Below are 23,505 nucleotides of genomic sequence, written 5' to 3'. Positions count from 1 at the left end.
CTTTGGTCTCTTCCCATGGCCCTCAGCCCTGGAGAGCAGCCCCCGCCTGTCCCTTGTTCTGGTGGTGCTCCTGGCCTTCATCTGGGGCCTCAAGCCTGTGCAGGTCCCCACTTGCTGCCTCTGCTTGCAATGCTCTTCTCCCAGATTTTCATGCAGCTGTGTTTGCTTCTGTTGGGCCTTAGCTTTGCTTCACCCATGATAATATGGTGCCCTCCTTATAGCTCTGCTCTGTATCCTTGCTGAATTTATTTCTTCATGGAGGAATACTTCCTGCCATTGGAAGGCAGGTACTTATGTCTGAATTTGCCTGTCTGACACCTCTCAGGAAACTGTAGGCCCTTTGGGCTATTCACAGTTCCTTCTTTGATCTAACCTGCTAGGATGCCTGGCACACTGTGTATTTCAGTGTTTATGGCAGAGGGGTTCCTCATCACATATTGCTTCCCTGCACTCGATCCAAGGAAGATTTGTTTCTGCCTTTCCTCCTCTGCTTGTCTCCAATATCTGCCTCCTTCACAGTCTTGTCAGCTCTCCCTGATCCCGTGTTTGCATCTCATCTCTTCCCCACATACAACCTCATTGCCCAGTTAGCACTCGCCCACCTTACCCCTCTGGCCTCCTGCCCCAGGGCCTTTCTGCTTGCTCTTGGGAGTGTCCCTTTCCCGGGTACCTGTGTGGCTACTACCAGCCCCAGACAATCAGGTATCTCCTGGAGGGAGTTCTCACTGGCCATCCTGAATGGGAAGTACTGTTCCCAACCCCAGACACTCCTGCCTGCTCTATGTTTTTCTCCTTCTCAGTGACCACTATCTCATGTTCTGTATTTTGTCCTGATCTGTGTCATATGTAGTCTTATCTTTTGCAAGGATATTAGCTCCCCATGGGCAGGGACTTTGTTTTAGTTATTGCTGTGTGCTCAGTGCCTGGATGGGTGCCTTGGCACATGGTGGCTCCCAGTAAATACTGGATGGACAGGCTGCCCGTTATGCAGATGAGCAGATGATCTGGAGCAGAACTGGTTACCCTCAGGTCAGCTCTGGCTCTTCTAATCTCTGGCTTGGGGACTTTGTAACCTTGAAGCCCAGCAGCTCCTTCTCTGAGTAAAAAGATGGCCTAGAAAGATCTGAAGGCTGTGGCTGTTCTATTGATGATGGGTTGTTTTTTTATAGGCCTAGGGACAAGAGATGGTTTTACATAGGGTTAAATCAGTGTGGTTTTTGAAATTGTCTTATTTTCTACATCTGGATTTGTTGGGACAGAGAAAGACATCTCCTCCCATGGTATTCTGTGGTTTGAGGAGCAGTCTGGAGTTTTCTGGAATACCACTCACTGGGATATAGTACTCTTCCCTTGATGCACAACCCACACATTCAAGTGATTGCTGAGTGGGGTCTGGTTAAAACCATGGAACCTGCAGATGTGACAGGTTTAAGTAGTTTTGGTCACTGGATTATAAAGCAGGTAAGAATATATGTGCAAGTCTTAGTGGTGCTGTTATTCACTCCTTTCATCATTCATTCATCTTTCACCCTGGCATCCCCTACCCACCCCCTGTGTAAGTACCTGGTCACCTGCCAGCCATCCTGGGTTTTAGAGGTGGAGCCTGTGGAGCCGGTTGTGTAAATGCACACTTGTAGTCCAGCGAACAAGCACAACCAAAGACCTATGTGATCCTTGGAGCAGGAGAACAGAGCCTTCGAACAGGAGAAGAGGGAGAGCGCCGAGGGCTGAGGGAAGAGCTGGGCTGCTGGCTGGGCAGGCCTGGGTAAGGTGTACTGGAGGAGCTTCTGGGTAGAACTGGAGACTTGGTAAAATACCTTGAGGTTCCAGCATGAATAACCTTGGCATCCGTCCTGGTCCTCTTTACACTCCCCTGTGCCACGTGTCCTGTGGCAGAGGACAGCATTGGAGGCCTGGGGGGATTTCTGTAGCCTTGATCCCACATGTGCTTTGGCTTGGAACCGTGGCAGAGCTGTGCCTGACTCTGGAAGGTCATGCCTGGCTTCCCTGCTCATGTACTGCCCAGGTCTGCCTCTCTTGAACCCCTCTTGAGAATTTGCAGGATGGTTCCTCTCTGCAGATGACACATCTTGGGCTCACATTGATTTGGATTAAAGTCTTGGCCCCTGCTTGCTAACCTTACTACTTTAGGCGTGTTTTAAATATGTGGGACCCGTTTGTGTGTTCTTTTTTTTTTTTTTAATATTTTTTTTAATTTTTTATTTATTTATGATAGTCACAGAGAGAGAGAGAGAGAGAGAGAGGCAGAGACACAGGCAGAGGGAGAAGCAGGCTCCATGCACTGGGAGCCCGATGTGGGATTCGATCCCGGGTCTCCAGGATCGCGCCCTGGCCCAAAGGCAGGCGCCAAACCGCTGCGCCACCCAGGGATCCCCCGTTTGTGTGTTCTTGAAGCTAATTTTCCTTTTCTGATGGGTGATGGAAAATCTTTTGAAGAGAATCTAGGGCAGGGATCTTGCCTCTTACCTATTTAAAAAAGCAGACATTGAAATTGAGTAACTAGAGATGAACTGAGCAGCACTGATGCTGAGCCAGAAGGGAAGCTGGGTCTTGGATGTGTGGTGCCGCCAGACTTCTCTAACGCTGATCTTGCCTCTAGAACTAGAACACCCCCCTCCCCTCTGACATGGTTGGGGGTTTGTACACACACCTAGGCTGGAATTAATGCCTTGGGTGTGACCCCTCGTATGCACACACTTCTGGAAGAGTGGCTTTAAACTCTGCTGGGCAGTTTTCTTACTCCTACTAAGATGTTCTTTATGGTCCTTCTCTTTATTTGGAGTATTATGAGTTTCTAGTTCACTAGATAGAATTTTATTTAACAAATTCCCTATTTGATGCTTATGTAAACATACATGTACATTATCATTTAAAACTATATTGTATTTTTAAATGATCTTGGCTTTGTGGATCATGTTTTGAAAGTAGAATTTTCTTTTTCTATTCCAGACTCCTTTTAATTTTGGCATGAATCATAGAACACCACCCTACCCCGCTGGGGATTATTGCCTTCTGTGCAGAAGTGAGCGGAAAGACTCTTCGTTCTTAGAGAGTGGAATTAAGACTGCAAGCAAATTGGCCCTCTCCATGGCTCCCAAGGGCAACAGCGTGCTGCACCTGCCACTGTGGGTGTGCCCAGACTGCCGGCGGGCTGTGGAGAAGGAGGAGAGGCCCAGCAGCCTTGATCAGCCGTCGGTGAGTGCCTGGCACAGAACACATGGGCTTGTCGGCTTCCTTACCCTGTGGATTACAGAGCTGATTGATTGGGCAGTGAAATCATGAATTTGGGTTAGCTTTTTGGAAGGAAACCCCTCTTGCGCCATCTTCCGGTCCGTTGTTCCACCCTCTGGGGTTTTTGTCCTGGTCTTCTGTAACACACCTGCAGTGGGTAGTAGGGGACCTGCCCTCCCTGGTCTCATAACTTGGTCAGCGAGCTCAGGGGGCCCAAAGAATGTGTTTTGGCTTTTTTAAGTCTGTCCTCAGGATGGCAGTGCCATTTTTCTGGAAAGCTCAGAGACTCTTAGAGCATTTGGTTCTGGCTGGTTCCATGTGCTAGTAACTCACCTGAAATGTTTTCCCAGATGCAGTTCTCAGGTTGGGTTTCCCCACCCTGTTTTTTCCTCATTTCTTGCCTCAGTGAAATGGAGGCATTCTGAGGCCTTCAGGCATACATGGGAAGGCCTCAGCCTTAGTCTGCTATTTGGGTTCTAGAAGGAAGTACTTGGCTTTTGCAACCAGGTAAGGTCCCACATTGTAGGGCTTTTCTTTTTTTTTTTTTTTTTTTTTAATATTTATTTATTTATTCATGATAGACAGGGAGAGAGAGAGAGAGAGAGAGAGAGGCAGAGACACAGGCAGAGGGAGAAGCAGGCTCCATGCCGGGAGCCCGACGCGGGACTTGATCCCAGGACTCCAGGTTCGCGCCCTGGGCCAAAGGCAGTTGCTAAACCGCTGAGCCACCCAGGGATCCCCTGTAGGGCTTTTCTGTTCCTTTTATTTTTGCCTGTGAGCAGCTACCAGTTTCCTGAGCTTTTGTCTTCAGATACCTCCCTACATGAGGCCACCACCACCGTGCTCTATTCTCTGCTGCACCCAGGGACTGCTGTCCAGGGCAAGTGTGCCGCTGTGGTGAATAGTCATTGTGAGTCTCCTTTGTCTCTGGTCTCATGGCCTCATTCCTGACTACCTCTATGCCAGTGACTTCTGTCCTAGGGTTTCCATGAAGGTGATGCCTCCAAACACATGCCAGTGTCTGCACTCAAGATCTCATCATTCATTGGAATAAAAATTGATGTCTCACCCCACCTCCTCTTGCTTGCTCCCTTCTCCTGTGTGTTCTCTGCTGCGCCTCTTTCTGATATACAGCACATTCAGCTTCGTCTTGCTTAGCTCCTTCACCGGAATCGACATTCCACAGGGGTGGCTGTTTTTGTGCATTTTCTAAGCAGGAACAGTGCCTAGCCTGGCATATTTTAAGAAACCCAAATATTTGAATTAGTGAATGAATGAGCATGGAAGTGAATAAATGGTGGAACCCCCTCAGTAGGATTAAAAAGATGGCATAGTCGATCTTAAGTGGATAAAGTGGTAAAAACCATCCAATCCTCTTGCTTTCATCATTTTATTGTTTTACTTTGTTTCCTTTCTGTGTCCTTTTAATGTGTGTGGCCCTTGCTCTGTCCCCTGTTGCTGTCCCCTGCCCTGGCTGGAAGCACTGCCTGTGCTCCCTGAACTTCCAGTCTTGGCTTCTCTGCCTGGGTCTGCTCCTCTGTTTGAGCCCAACTGTGCCTTTGGAAGATGGGTGGCTGTTGTTCAGGCTGGTCTGGGAGACAAGTAGAAATAGCAGTGATTTCCCAGAAGTTGCCCTGATGCAGGGGTGGCCTCATTCCCTAACTCCATTTGTCCTGGATAATGAATCGTCAGAGGAGGCTTTTTCTCATCAAACGTGAGGGGATCCCTGGATGGCTTAGCAGTTTGGCGCCTGCCTTCAGCCCAGAGCATGATCCTGGAGTCCCGGGATAGAGTCCCACATCGGGGTCCCTGCATGGAGCCTGCTTCTCCCTCTGTCTATGTCTCTGCCTCTCTCTCTATCTGTGTCTCTCATTAATAAATAAATAAAATCTTTAAAAAAAAAAAAAAGTGACGCTGGCCACCACAGAGGAAATGCTGGCCTATGTTTGTAGACTTTGTTCTTCTGCTACTTTTGTGAGGTTGTTGTCTTTGTTCAAGTCAGCTAAGATTGCTGGCCTTTTTTAAAAAAATGAGGTATAATTTACATCTAGTAAAATTCTTTTAAATTGTGTATATATTTCAGTGAATTTTGACACATTTATATAGTTACGTAACTACCATGACTGCAGTTAAGATGTAGAACATTTCCGTCGCCCCAAAAGTTCCCCCTGGTCACATTGGGAGGCATGCCCTTCCCCCGGTCCCTTGTAACCGTTGACTTGATTTCTGCCTCTGGTTTTGCTTTTCTAAATGTCACATAGACTCCTTCCACTAGTCATAATGCTTTGGAGAGCCATGCAGCAGTAGTTTGCTCTGTTGCTGGAGAGGTTGTAGAGATGCACCACGCTTTGTTTATCCATTCACCACTGATGGGTGTTTGAGCTGTTTCCAAATTCTGACTATTTTGCATAAAGCTATGCGAAGCTTGTAGAGGTCCTTCTCTAGACATTTGTTCTGCATGTTGCTGGAATGATTTGCTTTTGTTGGTTAAGGACTTTTTGTCTGTGCTCATGAAGGATGTTTGCCTGAAGTCTTGTCTTTAATGTCTTTCAAGGCCTCATAAGATGAGTTGAGATGCGTTCCTGCTTCATCTTTTTTTCTGGAAGAGTTTGTGTAGAATTTAGTATTATTTCTTCCTTAAGTGTTGTTGGTTCTTGCTTTCTGTGTCTCTCAAACTATTAGGTGGGATGCCAGGCAGGACATGGAAAAGACCGCAGGGGGATCCCTGGGTGGCACAGCGGTTTGACGCCTGCCTTTGGCCCGGGGCATGATCCTGGAGACCCGGGATCGAATCCCACGTCGGGCTCCCAGTGCATGGAGCCTGCTTCTCCCTCTGCCTGTGTCTCTGCCTCTCTCTCTCTCTCTCTCTCTCTCTCTCTCTCTGTGTGTGTGTGGCTATCACAAATAAATTAAAAAATTAAAAAAAAAAAAAAAAAGGAAAAGACCACAGGGCTGAGGGGGGCCTTACTCGGCAGTCACCCTCATGCATACCTGGGAGCTGGGGCAGTCTGGTCAGCGCTTCAGCTGGCCTGGCTTTGCTCCTGTTGCCTTCACACACTCATTTCTGTAGCAGCATATGTGGGCTGGGGAGGGGTCTCCCTTCATGTTCCAGCCCCCTCTGTGTGGCAGTGGGCCACCCTTAACCTCCCCTTCAGCACGAGACTCCCACCCTGGTATCTTCCCTGTGCCTGGGGCTCCAGTGCAGCTCTGCTGGTGATCCTGTCCCCTTGTGATAGAAGCCAGAGTCTGCCAGTATCTCTAGAAGTTTTGGGTGAGATACACCCCCAGAGCCTCCCTGGAATGGCTGACCTGTATCTGTCTCCCATGGTGGAAAGCTAGATGCCCTCCTGTCAGTGGATCAGGCCTGTGCCTCAGGTGAAGGGCGCTTGCCACCACTGCAGCAAAGCTGCTTCCTCCCAGAGCAGGATCAGGCCTTCTCTGATGTGGAAGATTATCCTGGATGCCCCGGCACCCTGCCTTTACAGTTCCATGTTATAGACTCCCTCCATTCCCAGACCTTGTCGTGCCTGGACACTCAGGAAGTCTTCCCTCCAGACATCCTCATCCCTTTCACACTGGCAGGTCCCTCTTACTGCTCCATTCTCCAGCAGCCAGAGTCCATGACTCAGCATTGCCATCACTTGCTTGCTAAACCCCATGAGTCTTTTGCCTAAGACCTGGCTCACTGGCTCAGCACTACCCCTCCCTCCACCTGGTAGAGTGTTGCTGGAGAAAGCTGCAGGCCTCTGCTCCCTGCTGCCCATTGACATCGTGGTTCCGGGCTGTGGACAGGCATCTGGCATGTTGCTCTGGCTTTGTACCTGACCGCAGAAGGGTGTGAACCTTTCCTCTCCTTTCTTCCCAAACTCCCACAACCTCTTTGCCTTGCTCAGCTCAGCAGCTGACCTCACACTCCAGGGACACTCGGGCCCTGGCTCATCTGCCACCCCACAGTTGGGGGAGGCCCGCCCTCCCTGAGGCTTTCAGGTGCCTCTCCCCTTTCGTCTTCTCCAGGACTTTGTTGTTCTGGTGAGTCTTTTCTTCTTGGGCGCCACAGGTCTTTTCTTCTGTCCTGCCTCATGCCCAGGAAAGTACAGATGCTCTAGAATTGTCTATTTTTCCAATAACCCGCCTCTGACCTCGTGGTCCCTCACAACCATCACTCTCGCTCCTACTCCCGTTGCAGCTGTGCACATCTCTGGGAAAATAATAAACTCCTGGTTCAGTTTCCTTTGTGGTAAGAGATTTTCCATTTATTTTCCAGTTAGTTTTGATGCATTACATTCTGAGAAATTAAGAGTTCCTGGTACAAAATCGTGTAGAGGCCATGTGTTCATAACTTATCGTACTTACACATACAAATCTTTATCCTTATATTTGTGCTCTTTCTTTTTTGAACGAGTCTTGCTAGAAGTCTGTTTTGTCTTTTCAAAGAACTTTTTAACTTAAAAAAAAATCTCCTTTCTGTTTTCATTAATTACTGCTGTGTGTGTATAGACTTGATTAGTCAGTGCTGTGGCAAGTGTGGTGAGACTTTGGGAGCACAGCCAAAAGTAGTGCCAACCAGTCCCCCTGTGTCTTGCAGAGGCTTCCAGTGTGGGCAGGTTCTTATCTTTTCCTCCAGATATATTCTGTTCTGAGTATTGAAAGGTAGTGATGACAAACACCACAGTGTCCTACATTGTACACACCTGTCAGTAAGTAGAGGCATGGGGTTCTCTTACTTTCTTCTCCTTGGAAGAAGGGCATGGATACCATGGCAAGGTGAGGTGCACGTTGATGGAGGGTGCTGTCCATTTCCAAGCCTCTTCTGAGGGTTCTTGATAAAGGTATCCAGGGTGCCTGTGCTATGGTACCAACTGCTTCTGGGAGTTGCATTCCTTGCAGATGTCACCTTGTGAGAAATCTTGTGGGAACCTGAGCCTGCCTAGGGCAGGCAGGGGGACAGTCTTGTCCCACTTTCTGGCTTCCAGGCCAGGAGCCACCAGATATTGTCATGGAGTTCCTGTTGCTCATGACTACAAATCTGGTTTTTTTCTTCTTTATGGTAGCTCTTTTGCCTTCCTGAGTTTTCACCCACCGTTTTTATCATTCTTCTCTGATAGGCACTGGAAACCTCTAATTGCTATACTAGATTTTGAAATGTTAGTTACATTGGCTCGATTTTAAGTATTATCCAGTTTTCATTATTTCTGTTTTCAACCATGAATTGTTGAGAAGTATTTGTAAATACGCAAACAGATCTTTTGGGTTACTTTTAATCATTGACTTTTAATTTCATGCTGTTGGATATCATAGTCTCTATTAGAGTGATTGCTCTCTGGTCAGTTACACTAATACATGGTTAACTTTTTCTGAGTGTTCCACGTGTACTTGAAAATGTATTCCCAGGATTGAGAGGACTCTATTCCCCGGTTAGGTCAACCTCTTGTTAATTACACTTTCTTCTATGTTTTTACTAAGTTTTTTGTGTGCTTAATCTGTCAGTTTCTGAGTAAGATTAGTTGAACTCTCCTACTCTGCATGTATAGTTGTCCTTTTTTCCTTATAAATATTTTCATTTCTGCTCTACATTTTAAAGCTCTGGTGGTGAATACATGTTAAAATGACTAAATCCTGTTGTATTATAGTTCTTTTATTCACTGAAGCCATGTGTGGTTTCTCCTAAAGGACTGCAGTTTGCAGAGCTACATGAGCTCCCTCCCCTTCTCCCCTCCTTTCATGTACTGTCATTTTCCGTCTCTTGGTGTTGGTGTGTTTTAGGTGGTCTTGTGTAGTCGGCATAAAGGTAGACTTGATTTGGTTTTGTTGGAGAGTCTCCTTAGTGGTGAAATTACTCTGTCACTCAGCAATCAGGGTTTATTTCTGCCACCATGCAGGTTATGACTCAAGCATCAACCTTAGCTCACATCCCCTCTGTGCCACTTGAATCTCTGCCTTCTTGGAGTTGACACTGTCCTGATGTTCCTGGCACTCAGTCTTCCTGCTCTTCTCTATCAATCGTGGCACCTGTATGCCTCTGCTCCTAAACAGTCATCCAGTCTCTTGTTTTGAATTTCATAGAAACAATATACAGTATACATTATTTTGTGCCTGATTTATTTTGTTCATCATTATATTTGAGATTCCTCAATGTTACAGGGTTTTTTTTCATTTTCATTACTATATACTATCTGCCCTTTTGAATATACTATGTGTTGGTTGTTTCCAAATTTTGCTATTATGATTGATGCTCTTGGAACACATGTTCATACATTCTATTGTGTGTACATGTGGGAAAGGAATTATTGAGTCATAGAGATTTATATAATTAACTGATTACAAGTTAAGATCAACAGCATATTTTTTTAAAGATTTTTTATTTATTCATTCGTGATAGAGAGAGAGAGAAAGGCAGAGACACAGGCAGAGGGAGAAGCAGGCTCCATGCCGGGAGCCCGACACGGGACTTGATCCCGGGACTCCAGGATCGTGCCCTGGGCCAAAGGCAGATGCTAAACCACTGAGCCACCCAGGGATCCCCCAATAGCATATTTTTAAATGAAAACTATTTTCCAAAACAAAAACAATTTCATGAGTAAAGTAGCATTGTTTTATAAACAATGTTAGTGTTTGGACAATATTAGACAGCTAGATTCTCATATCTGCTTCTGTATTCAGTGTGTTATAGGTGGTTTTGATTGAAGCATTATGAGGAAAGTAATATGAGAGCTTTTTCAGATAATTGTGGATATTAGTTTTTGATACTGCTCCAAACTATGACAAGTAATAGTTTCTTAATGGTTGGTGGCAGTGTAGAGTATGAAACAGTGTCAGTGAATTTTTCCTGTGTGGTTAAATTAAAATACATTGTCTTTCTTGAATTCTGAAGGATACCTTACCCATTGGTGATTTTGTAACAGCATACATTTGTATAATAATGGTTTACTGAGTTGGGCAGATTCTTTCCGATACTGACACCGTTCATTATTCAATATAAATTATATTTGTGGGGCACATGTGTAGTTCAGTTGGTTACACATCTGACTCTTGATTTCAGCCACCAGGACTGGCCAAGGAACTCCTCTTTTTTAAACTAAGTGTATGGAAGGTGGAAGAGCAGTGGTTACTGGCACACTACGTTGGGCAACTTTCATTCTCACCAAAGCGCTGGCTGCTAAACCTGTCATTGCTTCTGCACCACCAGTCAACACAGGGAAAAGGCAAATAACATCTAGATGTTAATGTGAAAATAATTTTGACTAGTATACTTGCTGAAAGGGTGTTGGGGACTGCCATGGGTCCACGGACCATGTTTGGAGAGCCGCTGTTCTCTCGAGTACAGTGGTCCCCCATCTGCCATTCCCCTTTCCATGGTCTCAGATCCCACAGTCAGCCAATCCAGAAGCAAGTGATCCTCCTCCTGATGTGTGGTCAGAAGGGTAGTGGTAGCCTGACACTAGGTCACAGCACCCATCTCACTTCTCTCCTCCATTTCTTCATGTGGGCACTTTATCATCTCACATCATTGCATGAAAAGAGTGAGTGCAGGACATGGGTGCAAGAAATTTTGAGAGAGAGAGACAGAGACCACATTCACACAACTTTTATTACAATGTATTACTACACTGTTCTAGTTTATTATTACATATTAATATTATTATTGTAACTATTGTTAATCTCTTGTTGTGCCTAATTTGTAAATTAAACTTTATCGTAGGTATGTAAGTATAGGAAAAAACATAGTATAGGTAGGGTATGATAGATTCATGGGTTTAGGCATCCACCTGGGGTCACGTAACATATCCCTTGTTGATAAGATGGGTGACTGTATTTGTCTTTTTCCTTCAGACCTATGGGACTTCTTTATGTTTTACTGAACATGACCCCTTTGCTGGTTTTACGCATTGCAGAGACCAGCTGCCTCTTTTTTGCTTCTCTTTTAACTGTTTATAGTGTCTTTTGATGACTACAAATCCATTTTTTAAAAATATTTATTTTATTAGAGAGAGAGAACATGAGAGGGCAAGGAGAAAGGGAAAGAGGGTCTCAAGGAACTTCTGCACTGAGTGTGGAGCCTGACACAGCACTCAATCTCACAATCTCAAGATCATGACCTGCGCCAAAATCAAGAGTTGGACACTTCACTGACTTTGCCATCCAGGCACCCCAAACACAAATTCATTTTTAATCTAGTCAGATTTCTCAAATTTTTCCTAAGTAGTTGCCACTTTATTTAGTTCTGTTTATTACAGATTTTTCCTATCATGACACAATAAACATATTCTTTATTTATTTTTTTAATATTTTTTTATTTATTCATGAGAGACACACAGAGAGAGAGAGGCAGAGACACAGGCAGAGGGAGAAGCAGACTCCATGCAGGGAGCCCGACGTGGGACTCAATCCTGGGTCTCCAGGATCAGGCCCTGGGCTGAAGGTGGCACTAAACCGCTGAGCCACCTGGGCTGCCCCAGCATATTCTTTAGAGTGTATTTTCTTTTTCTATAAGTACTGTCCAAAGAAATAAGTGAATGACAAATGCAAGCCACCATGTGAATAATATATTTTAGTAGCCACATATCAAAAACTAAAATGAAATAGGTGATATGACAATCTATTTTTCCCTCAGTGTATCCAAACTATCATTTCAACCAGTACTCAATATAAAAAATGTTATGTTATTTTCAGTTTGTTTTGTATTAAATATTCAGAGTTGTTTGTATATTTTACTCATACAGTGTGCATCACTTAGGATGCTCACATCTCACAGGCTCAGTAGCCATGTATAACTTGGCTAGCATAGTAAACAGCACAGTCCTATATTTTTATTGTTTTGCCTTTCATATTTAGACCTGCAGCCCTCATGGAATTGAAATTAAATTTTTATATGGTGTGAGATAAAGATCTAGTTAAATTTATTTCCGTGTGGAAATCCAGTTCCTTAGCAGTGTTTGTTGAAATGACTGTTCCCCGCCCCCCTCCTCCTTGCCCCACTTTTTAGCACCACCTTTGTTACAGATCAAGCATCTGTATATGTGTGGATGTATTTCTGGGCTCTGTGTTTTGTTTCCTTGCTTTGTTTGTCCCTGTACTAACAGCATGTTGTCTTAATTACTGTAGCTTTGTAATAAATCTCATTTTCAGAGAAAAAGTACTCTTAACTCTGTACTCTTTTTTTTTTTTTTAATTTATTTATTTTTGATAGTTACAGAGAGAGAGAGAGAGAGAGAGAGAGGCAGAGACACAGGCAGAGGGAGAAGCAGGCTCCATGCACTGGGAGCCCGATGTGGGATTCGATCCCGGGTCTCCAGGATCGCGCCCTGGGCCAAAGGCAGGCGCCAAACCGCTGTGCCACCCAGGGATCCCACTCTGTACTCTTTAAACATGTCTTACTTAGTCTTCATTCTTTGCATTTCTGTACAACTGAAAATTATCTTGTGAGTTTATACATACAAACCCAAAATATATAGAACAACCCTGTTAGGATTTGACTGGGATTACATGGAGTCTGTAAATCAGTAGGAGGAGAATTAACTTCTTTCTAATACTATTAATAATCTAATACATGGGACACCTGGGGGGCTTAGTCGGTTGAGTGTCTGACTCTTGGTTTTGACTCAGGTTGTGATCTCATGGGTTGTGGGGTCAGTCTCTGCAGTCAACGCTAAGCCTGCTTGGGGATTCTCTCTCTCTCTCTCAAATAAATAAATCATTTAAAAAAATCTAATAATCCTTTTGAGTAGAGAGTCTTTTTCTAAGTATTCTATATTTTTCAGTGTCATGTATTGCTCCTTTAAAAAATAGGGGGATGGCACCTGGATCACGTAGTTGGTTAAACTTCTGACTCTTGGTTTGTCTCAGGTCATGATCTCAGGGTCGTGGGATCGAGCCCTACATTGGGCTGTATGCTCAGTGCAGAGTCTGCTTGAGATTTACCCTCTCCCACTGACTCTTACCCTCCCCTCAAATAAATAAATCTTTTAAAAAGAAGATTGACCCATTGGTATTTGACTTTTATCTGTTCTATTTTAAATGATACTTTCTCTATTCTTCCTCTTCTAACTTTATTGGTACAGATGTATTCACTTTTTATTTTTTGTTTATTTAATTTGTTTTTAAAGATTTATTTATTTATAAGAAAGAATGAGCTTGTGTACAACGCATGTGGAGGGGAGGAGCAGAGGGGGAGAGAGAGAAGCCAAAGCAGACTCTGCACTGACCACAGAGCCTGACATGGGGTTCCATCTCCCAACCCCAGGAGTTGGACCTGAGTTAAAAATCAAGAGTTGGATGCTTAACCAACTGTACCACCCAGGCAGCCCCACTCTCTCTTTTTAAATTTTTAATTGAAAGGACATTGCAAACCCTTAGTTTATGATTCAAATAGGTCTTGGACCTTACTTTTCTTAATTGAAGTGGAATTTTAATTTTTTGTTTTTTTAAAGAGTTGCAATTTCAAGTTACAGTCAGTTGGTCGCTCAGATGTTGTTTGTATTGCTGGATAGTCCTGTAGCACTCACTAAAAGACTCTGCACAGATGACTTTTACTCTCTGTCTCAACCTTGGTCACTGGCACAACACCTGAGGCTTCGGGTAGAGTGGGAAGTAGAATATGAAGGAGGCAGTTCTGGAGAACATCTGACATTTGAGACAGAGATGAGTGAAAAGCAGACATCAGAGAAATAGAAAAACAAGAAAGTGTGATAAGCAGAGCTAAGTGACAGTAATCATTTAAAGGATGGTGTGGTTAGTAGCTGTTGGGCCTAGGATTGGATTTTTTTGCCCTACTTGAAGGTATTAAAGTACCTTGTTACTATTTCATGGGTGCTGGCAGGACATGAGACTCCTGCGTCAGAGACAGAGGACTTTATTGCTCATAGCGCAGCAGCTGTCATGAGCATGAGCATGTCTGCTCCGCTTGTTCCCTTTCCCTCCCCAAACACCTGTCTGTGAAGTGGGGAGGCCTGCATACATGCTGCGGGTACGGTGACTTTGTGTTGGGGTTCAGGAGCACTGAGGGGGACATCTGCTTGCACTTTGTCTCAAGATCATCTGCTGCATTAACTCTGAGAACCAGCCCAGGGTTGGGAGGGCACAGGGGAGAATAGGCAGAGCCTTACAGCCTTGGCACATCCAGCAAGACTGAGAGTTGGCTTGGGAGACCTGTGGACGGCTGTTTCCCAACTGTCCTCCCAATAGACATTAAAATGTTAACCAAGAAAAGATATGAAGTGTTGAACGTGGCAACAAAGAGATTGTATCTGACCTTTGCTAGACTCATAGTGGAAGTGTGGGAGCAAAAGCCAGACTGAGCTGCATGAAGAGTAAATTATTGGTGAAACTGAGAAAGTCAGTTTGAGGTGCTGATTTTCAAGATGCTTGACTGTGAAGGCAGGGAGGACAAACTGGAATAGGGGGTTGGAGGGGGACTGGCATCAAACTGTGGAAGGGAAGAGCTGCTGGTAGGAAGATGTTCCCTGACTTAAATTTTATTTTTTATTATGTAATATTTGAGAAAGCTATATATAAATACATGTATAATAAGCACGTTGTGAAGACAGTAAAGTGACACCGGCCAGCATCATACCCAGGCCATTCCTGATACTCGGGTGCCTTTCTGTGTCCCCTCCCCTGTGTTTCCTCCTCCCCTTTCTGAGGTCGCTGCTGTCCTTGAATTTTATAGTTATCCTTTCCATATTTTAAAATTCCTTTAAAACTTTATTGCCAGGCAGCCCCGGTGGCCCAGCAGTTTAGCGCTGCCTTCAGCCCGGGGTGTGATCCTGGAGACCCGGGATTGAGTCCCACATCGGGCTCCCTGCATGGACCCTGCTTCTCCCTCTGCCTGTGTCTCTGCCTCTCTCTCTTTCTCTCTCTGTGTGTGTCTGTCACGAATAAATAAATAAAATCTTTAAAAAATATAAAAATAATTAAAATAAAACTTTATTGCCTTTATGTGTATCTCTAAATAATAAGTTGTTTAATTTTGTTTGTTTCTGATCTTGATGAAAGTGGTGTATGCTTCTGTTATCTAATTCGTCTTTGTTTATAAGATTTCTCATGCTGGGATGCCTGGGTGGCTCAGTAGGTTGAGTGTCTTGCCTTTGGCTCAGGTCATGATCCCAGGGTTCTGGGATGGAGTCTTGCATCAAGTCCCAGCTCAGGGAGGAACCTGCTTCTCCCTCTCCTACCTGTTTGTGCTCTCTTGCTATCTCTGCCTCTCTCTCAAACAAACAAACAAACAAACAAACAAACAGATATCTTGGGGAAAAAAAGATTCCTCATGTTGTCTGGGTAGCTTCACTTGCTCATTTTCACTCATTCATCCATGATTTGTATATAATTCACTATGTTACTGTATATAGTTTATTCACTAATTTTGTTGAAAGATACAAAGTTTTACTTTTTTTTTTTTTAAACAATGATTAGTGATTTTTAAAAATGCTGTCAGGGCATTTGTATACCTCTCTCCAGGTATTCATTTGTAAGAGTTTTGTTAGAGTGTGTCTTGGTCAGGATTCTCTAGAGAAACAGAACCAATGGGGAGAGGCAGAGAGAGGTAGATCGATAGGTAGGTAAGTAGGTAAATAGATAAAGAAGAGAGAAAGAGGAAGGAAGGAAGGAAGGGAGGGAGGGAGGGAGGGAGGGAGGAAGGAAGGAAGGAAGGAAGGAAGGAAGGAAGGAAGGAAGGAAGGAAGGAGATTTATTACAGAGATTAGCTCATGTTGTCTTGGAGGCTGGGAAGTCCCACAACCTGTGATCTGTAAGCTGGAGACCCAGGAAGCTGGGGGTGTCATTCACTCTGAGTCCAAAGGCCTGAGAACTAGGAGTGCTAATGTCTGAGAGCAGGAGGTGGATGTCTCAGCTGAAGCAGGGATAGTGAATCAACCCGTCGTCGTCATCTTCTTCTTCTTTTTTTTTTTAAAGCTTTTATTTATTTATTTGAGGGAGAACGTGAGCAGGGGGGCAGGGAGAGCAGAAGGAGAAGCAGACACCCCACGGGGCAGGGAGCCTGACACAGGGCTCGATTCAGGGACTCACTGGGATCATGACCTGCATTAAAGGTAGATGTTTCACCTACTGAGCCACCCAGGCGCCCCAAGCACTTCCTTTTTTGTTCTTTTAAGACCCTCAGTGGAATGGGTAATGCCCACCCTCAACAGTGGAGGAGATCATCTTCATTCAGATTTTGGGTTCAAATGCTCATCTCTTCCAGAGACATCCTCACAAAACACCCAGAAATAGTATTTTACCGCTGTTATCTCTTAGCCCAGTCAAGTTGACACGTAAAATTAATTATCAAAGTGCTTGGGCAGCCCCGGTGGCTCGGCAGTTTAGCACCGCCTTCGGCCCTCGGCGTGATCCTAGAGACCCGGGATCGAGTGTCGCGTCTACCTGCATGGAGCCTACTACTTCTCCTTCTGCCTGTGTCTCTGCCTCTTTCTCTCTGTGTGTGTCTCTCATGAATAAATAAATAAAATCTTTTAAAAAAAATTATCAGAGTGCTTATTTAGGGGGTAGAATGGCTGGGTTGTAGGTTACTCAAATGCTCACACAAGATAGTAACAATTTCCCAAGTGGTTGTTCCCGTTTATATCCCTGCCAGTGGTGTTTGAGTTGTGGTTACCCATATTCTTGCCTACACTTAGCAGTGGGTAGGCAGAATTTGAATTTGTTTGGGAGTGGGAATGAGTAAGGTAGAGAGAAACGGCAGTGCCCATCAGGTCCCACCAGGACAGGAGAGCTGGAGTCTCTTTCAAGAAGAATCAGCCTGTTGAGACAGGATTCTCAGACAAGGCTGCATAGGTGTAAAAGTTAGGTGGGGTGGGGGTTGTGGAAGTCAAGAAAATTGCTGCCAGAAATCTCTTTTATAAATTTTTTTAAGATGGCATTTAAGACCATGCACCTTTTACTTTATTTTTATTTTTAAAATATTTAATTTATTTATTCATGAGAGACAGAGACACAGGCAGAGGGAGAAGCAGGCTCCCTTATAGGGAGCCCGATGCGGTACTCGATCCCAGGACCCTAGGATCATGACCCAAGCCGAAGGTAGATGCTCAACCTCTGAGCCACCCAGGCACCCTCTTTTATAAAAAATTTTTTGAGACGGAGAGTGGATTTCATGGGACTGGGAAGAACCAGGGAGTGGGTAAGGTTTCAGATGGTCTCCTTGAGAAATAAGGGTGGTGAGCTGTCAGGGTGTCTGGGCTACAGCTAGCTGAGGTCCTATTGGAGGTGGAGACATGGCTGTGCCGTGGCCCTGACCTACCCAGCACCCAGCACTTTCTCTTCAGTAGCATCCCTGCATCCCCAGCATGTATGTGCTTGTTGGACCAGGAGAAAAAGGCAGGGCTGGTTGGGAAGGGGAAGGGTGGCTGCATAGGCCCAGTAGAAGCCAGGCCTCCAGGATGCCTGCTTGACTCCACCACTCCATACCCGCTCCCACAGGCATGCACCATCCCTTTCGCTTGACACATGCATGCATCCACCTCAGCCACAGCCGCTTTGTCCTGGCTCCTGTCTCACCTAGCTCAATGTTTCTACACAGGCCTGGCACAGAATAGGCCCCACATGGATGGTTTTTGGATGAAGGAATGAGCCTACCTTTAATTTATATCCAAAGGATATAAATATTTTAGGACCTCAAAACATTTACAAGTATTCATCCTACACAGTAGCGTTTACAGCTTGGGAGGCTGTGGATGTATTTTTGTGGAATTCAGTGAATTTTCTGACAGTTAAAACAATTTTTGTTTGTATTCTGGTAATGGGGAAGGGCCTGCTGTGTATCAGAGTGTTTGTTTTTTTTTTTAAGATTTTATTTATTTATTCATGAGAGAGAGTCACACACACAGAGGGAGAGAGAGAGAGAGGCAGAGACACGGGCAGAGGGAGAAGCAGGCTCCATGCAGGGAGCCTGACGTAGAACTAGATCCCCCGTCTCCAGGATCACGCCCTGGGCTGAAGGCAGTGCTAAACCGCTGAGCCACCTGGGCTGCCCTATCAGAGGGTTTTTGCTCCTGCCTTCTGTGACCTGCTGAGCCTGGATGCCCTGCTTGTCAAGGCCACTGAGGAAAGAATAGAGGTTCTCTTAATACTTAGGTTCTTCTCTGAGGCCAAGCAAAGACCTTCCAAAGCTATGGCCTGCTCTGTGCAGGAGAGATTGAGACAGGCAAAGAGGTGGGGTGGTCCAGATGTTTTGTAGAGAGATTTCCAGGGATACAGGCCTAACTCAGAAGAGCCTGCTACTTAGTAGTCAGAACCAAGCCTGTGTTGAATTTAGCAATTTGGGTTCAGTTAATCATTCATCTGTCTCTTTAAAATAATGTTAATTTGAATAATGATTTTTCAAATTAAAAAATTTGAAGTTGTAAAGTTTTTAAAATTTTAAGTTGTAGACCAGCTTGGGTTTTTATAATTACACAAAGGCTTAAAAAGTATAAATTATATTGCATTTTACACTTGTGTATGTTTAAGTAATGAAAATAATTTAAGTCTGGTGTGAGGGGGATCCCTGGGTGGCTCAGCGGTTTGGTGCCTGCCTTTGGCCCAGGGTGCGATCCTGGAGTCCCGGGATCGAGTCCCACGTCGGTCTCCCGGCATGGAGCCTGCTTCTCCCTCTCTGCCTCTCTCTCTCTCATAAATAAATAAATGTTAAAAAAAAAAAAAAAAAGTCTGGTGTGAGGGTGTGAGAGATGGTATTTGGGAGAATTACTGTTTTCTGTGAAGGGGTCTTTGTAGCACATGGGCATCCTGCCTCAAGGAGGACTACTTGTCAAATTAAGTAGAAAAATTCTACTTAAAAAATTCTATTTTTCTGTTTTCAAGCTTGATCATTTTATTTTATTATTTATTTATTTATTTATTTATTTTAAGCTTGATCATTTTAAAGGCTTTCTTTTGATTCTGGGCATGAACAGTTGTATCTTGGTTCTGATATGTATCATTGAATTGTAAGTCTTGCATTATATGCTAAGGAGCCAGGTTCTCCCAACAGTTACCGTGCTCTCGGGTCTTATCAAGGCATACGGTCTCAGTTTAAACCAGTTATTTAAGAGTTTGCTAATATTTGTTCATATCTTGAATGTTTGCCCTGTTGGGTCTTGGCTCCTAATATAAACATATAAAATTCCTTTGTAATGAACATCGTAAAAGTGGTTGCTGATACGGTTTGTTACCACTGCTCAGAGCTGTTAGATTGGGAATACAGAACTTGAATCAGCCACATAGAAAGATAATCCAGGGGGACCTGGGTGGCTCAGTGGTTGAGCATCTGTCTTTGGCTCAAGGCATGATCTCGGGGTCTTGGGATCAAGTCCCACATTGGGTTCCCCACAAGGAGCCTGCTTCTCCCTCTGCCTGTGTCTCTCTGTGTGTCTCTTATGAATAAATAAATAAAAAACTTTTAAAAAGAGAAAGATAATCCAAATGGTGGTCTCTGGCTTTTCTTGCTTAATATAATGCTTCTGAGATTCATCTGTGTTGTTGTATGCATCTACAGAAAATTCTTTTTTACTTCTGAGTAGTATTCCATTGTATGCATGAAGCACAATTTGTTTATCCATTTACCAATAGAAGGACATTCGTGGTTTTTGGTTTTGGCTATTAACAATAAAGCTACCAGGGGCTTGCGCCCCTTGCAGGCGGTGTCGGCCTCGGCCGGCGGGGGGGGAAGGATCGGTGTCCAGGCTGCGGCGGTGGCCTGTGGCCTCGTTCCTCCACCCCGCCTCGCCCGTCCCCCACCCTCAGTCCAGGTACCTAGCGCATCCTGGCGCGGAGGTTTAAAGACCCTTTGGGGGTCGCCCGTCCGCCTTGTGTCGGGGCAGTCGGGCCCGCGGGGAGAGTCCCCTCTCCCCCAGACTCCACCGCCCCGGGCCCCGCCACCCCGCATCCCCGGTGTGGCGTGGGGCGGGGCAGGTGGGAACCCCCTGGGCGCCTGTGGAAAAAAAAAACAATAAAGCTACTAGTAACATTTCAGGGGCGCCTGGGTGGTTCAGTCGGTTCAACATCTGACTCTTGATTTCAACTCTGGTCTTGATCTCAGAGTGCTGAGTTTAAGCCTTGCTTATGGCTCCGCCACTGAGTGTGGAGCCTACTTTCAAAAAACAAACAATAGGGATCCCTGGGTGGCGCAGCGGTTTGGCGCCTGCCTTTGGCCCAGGGCGCGATCCTGGAGACCCGGGATCGAATCCCACGTCGGGCTCCCGGTGCATGGACCCTGCTTCTCCCTCTGCCTATGTCTCTGCTTCTCTCTCTCTCTCTGTGCGACTATCATAAATAAAATAAAAAATTTAAAAAAAAAAAAAAACCAAACAAACAATAAAACTACTAGTAACATTTGAGTACAAGTCTTTGTGTGTACAGTTTATTTCCCTGGTAAATACCTAGGAGTGGAATTGCTAGGTCATAGGTTGAGTGTATGATTAACATTTTAAGGAACTGACTTGGAATTTTTCAAAGTGCTCATACTATTTTCCAGGCATGTATGAGGGTTCCTATTAATCTGTATCCTTACTGAGGCTGGACATATTAACAGTCCTTAATTCTTTATAGTAGCCATTCTAGTGACTCATAGTGCTATCTTGTGATTTTGACTGGCATTTTCTTAATGACATGCTGGACATCTTTTCATGTGTTCATTTTTCACCTATATCACTTTGGGGAAGTGGCTGTTCAAATCTTTTGCCTATTTTTAACTAGGTTGTCTTAATATTATTGAATTGTGAGATCTCTATAGTATATTCTGAATATAAGCCTTTTATCAGATATGTTTTTCAAATATTTTCTTCTGGTGTGTGGCTTGTCTTCTCATTACAGAACATTTCTTTGAAGAGCAAAATTCTAAAATTTGATCAATTTCTAAATGATTCACGTTTCTAGTGTTCCATGTAAGTAATCTTTGCTACCCAAGGTTATAAATTTTGTCCTGTGGTTTTTTTTTTTTTTTCTAGATGTCTTGTGTTTTGAGCTCATATGGTTGCTCTGTGATCCATTTTGATGAAGTTTTATATCTTTTATAAGTAAGGTTGAGGTTTACCCTTTTTGTATGTGGATATCTACTTGTTTGGGAACTATTTGCTGAAAATACTATTTTTTTCCTTGTTAAATTACCTTGGCATCTTTGTAAAAAATCAGTTTTGTTTTTTGTTTTTATGTGTGGGTCTACTTCTGGATTCTGTCTTCCACTTTACCTATATCCTCATCCTTTTGCTAATGCCATACAGTCTTGATTCTTGAAGCTTTTTACAGTAAGTCATGAAACTAGGTAGAGGTTCTCATTTTGCCTTTTTTTCAACAGTGCATTTAAAAAAAAGAAATACAGTTTTTTATTGACTATATCCTTTGAAAGCTCATTTATTAATTCTATTGGTTATCTGGTAGGTTCCTCAAGATTTTCTTTTTTTTTTTAATTTTTTAAATATTTTATTTATTCATGAGAGACACGCACACAGAGAGAGAGAGAGAGAGAGACAGAGAGAGACAGAGAGAGGTAGAGACACAGGCAGAGGGAGAAGCAGGCTCCATGCAGGGAGCCCGATGTGGGACTCGATCCCCGGACTCCAGGATCACGCCCTGGGCCGAAGGCAGGCGCTGAACCACTGAGCCACCCATGATCCCCCTCAAGATTTTCTACATAGACGAAAATATATCATCTACAAATAATATAATTTTATGTATATAAATAATATATATATTTTTTCCTTTCCAATCTGTATGTCTCTTTTTTTTTTTTTTTTTCCTCTTTGTCTTACTGCATTGGCTAGGACCTCTGGTATGATGTTGAATATGAGTGTTCTGAGCAGACATCTTTCCCTATTTCTAGTCTTAGGGGGAAAACAGTCTTTCACTATTAAGTGTGATGTTAGCTGTAGGATTTTGTACATCAGGTGGTCTTCTCCTAGTTTTAGTTTGCTGGGGGTTATCGTGAATGGTTATTTAATCTTGGCAGATTCTTTTTCTACATCTCTTGAGGTGATCAGAGTTTTTCTTTTTGAGTTTGTTAACAAAATTAATTATGGTAATTTTTGAGATGTTGAATGGACCATGCATTCCTGTGATAATCCACACTTGATCATGATGTATTATCTTTCCAATGGGTTGCTATATTGGCTTTGCTGGGGTTTTGTTAAGGACTATTTGATCTGTATTCACGATGGATAATAGCCTAAGTTTCTTGTCTCACAATGTCTTTGTGTGGTTTTGGTATCAACATAATAAATACCTTGTAGGATGAACTAGGAAGTATTTTCTCTTTAGTTTTCTGGAGAAGTTTGTGGAGAGTTGGTATTATTTATACCTTAAATGTTTGGTGAAATTCACCAGTGACCTGGAGTTGCCTTATTAGGATGGTTTTCATCTATGAGTTCAGTTTATTTGGTAAAGGCTATCTATCTCTTCCAGTGTGTTTTACTAATTTTTGTCTTTAAAGAAATTTGTATAGTCATTTTACAGTTTATGTAAGTCAAGTCATTATGCTCTATACCTGTATATAGTTATATAATGCTGTATGACAGTTATATCTCAAGGAAATTGGGGAAAAAAGAAATTTGCCCATTCTGTGTATCAAGTATATTGGCATGAAGTTGTTCCAAATATTCTCCTATACCTGTCTTTTTAATTTCCATGGAATCTATAGTGATATGCCCCTGCCACTTTTTCCTGATATTAGTTGGTTGAGTTTTATCTTCCCCTCCTCCCCCCGGTAATAACCCCGGCTATAGGTCTATCATTTTTATTAAGCTAAGAACCATATTTTAGTTGAATTGATTTTTCATTTGTCTGTTTCATTAATTTTTGCCTTTAGGTTTATTATTATTATCTTTCGACTTCATAGTTAATTTCATAAAATTCTATTTAAGCATGTCTTCAGCTGCATCCTCCAAATTCTGATGTTTTTCATTTTGTTAAAAATATTTTATGATTGCCCTTATTGTGATTTATTCTTTGACTCATGAATTATTTAGAATTGTATTTTTTAATTTCTAAATACTTTGGCATATTTTCCAGATATTTTTCTTTTTTTATTTAAACTTTAATTTTAATTTATTTATTTGAGAGAGAGCTAGCATGCACGAGCTGTGGGGAGAGGGAGAAGCAGACTTCCTGCTGAGCAAGGAGCCCCATGCTGAGCATGATCCCAGTATCTTGGGAGCCAAAGGGAGATGCTTCACCTGCTTCACGGAGCCACCCAGGTGCCCCCCCCCCCCAGATATCTTTTTCTAATTGAAATATAATTGACACATTACATAGGTTTAGTATATAGCATAATGA

The 23,505-nt window shown here is 43.6% G+C and overlaps 1 protein-coding gene across 4 annotated transcripts in view; it reads left to right on the top strand.

The window, feature by feature from the left end:
- Positions 1 to 23,505, top strand: part of FAM193A (family with sequence similarity 193 member A) — a 161,903-nt gene that overhangs the window by 59,151 nt on the left and 79,247 nt on the right. For all 4 annotated transcript variants that reach the window (XM_077876131.1, XM_077876127.1, XM_077876130.1 and 1 more), the window contains exon 2: positions 2,971 to 3,216. In XM_077876131.1, coding sequence (XP_077732257.1) covers positions 2,989 to 3,216 — 228 coding nt within the window. In that variant the 5' untranslated portion in view covers positions 2,971 to 2,988. The remainder of the gene's footprint in view (positions 1 to 2,970; positions 3,217 to 23,505) is intronic.

Source organism: Canis aureus, chromosome 2, assembly GCF_053574225.1.
Source record: "Canis aureus isolate CA01 chromosome 2, VMU_Caureus_v.1.0, whole genome shotgun sequence".
Classification (NCBI taxonomy): Eukaryota; Metazoa; Chordata; class Mammalia; order Carnivora; family Canidae; genus Canis; species Canis aureus.
This window is presented reverse-complemented; position numbering and strand designations above follow the sequence as displayed.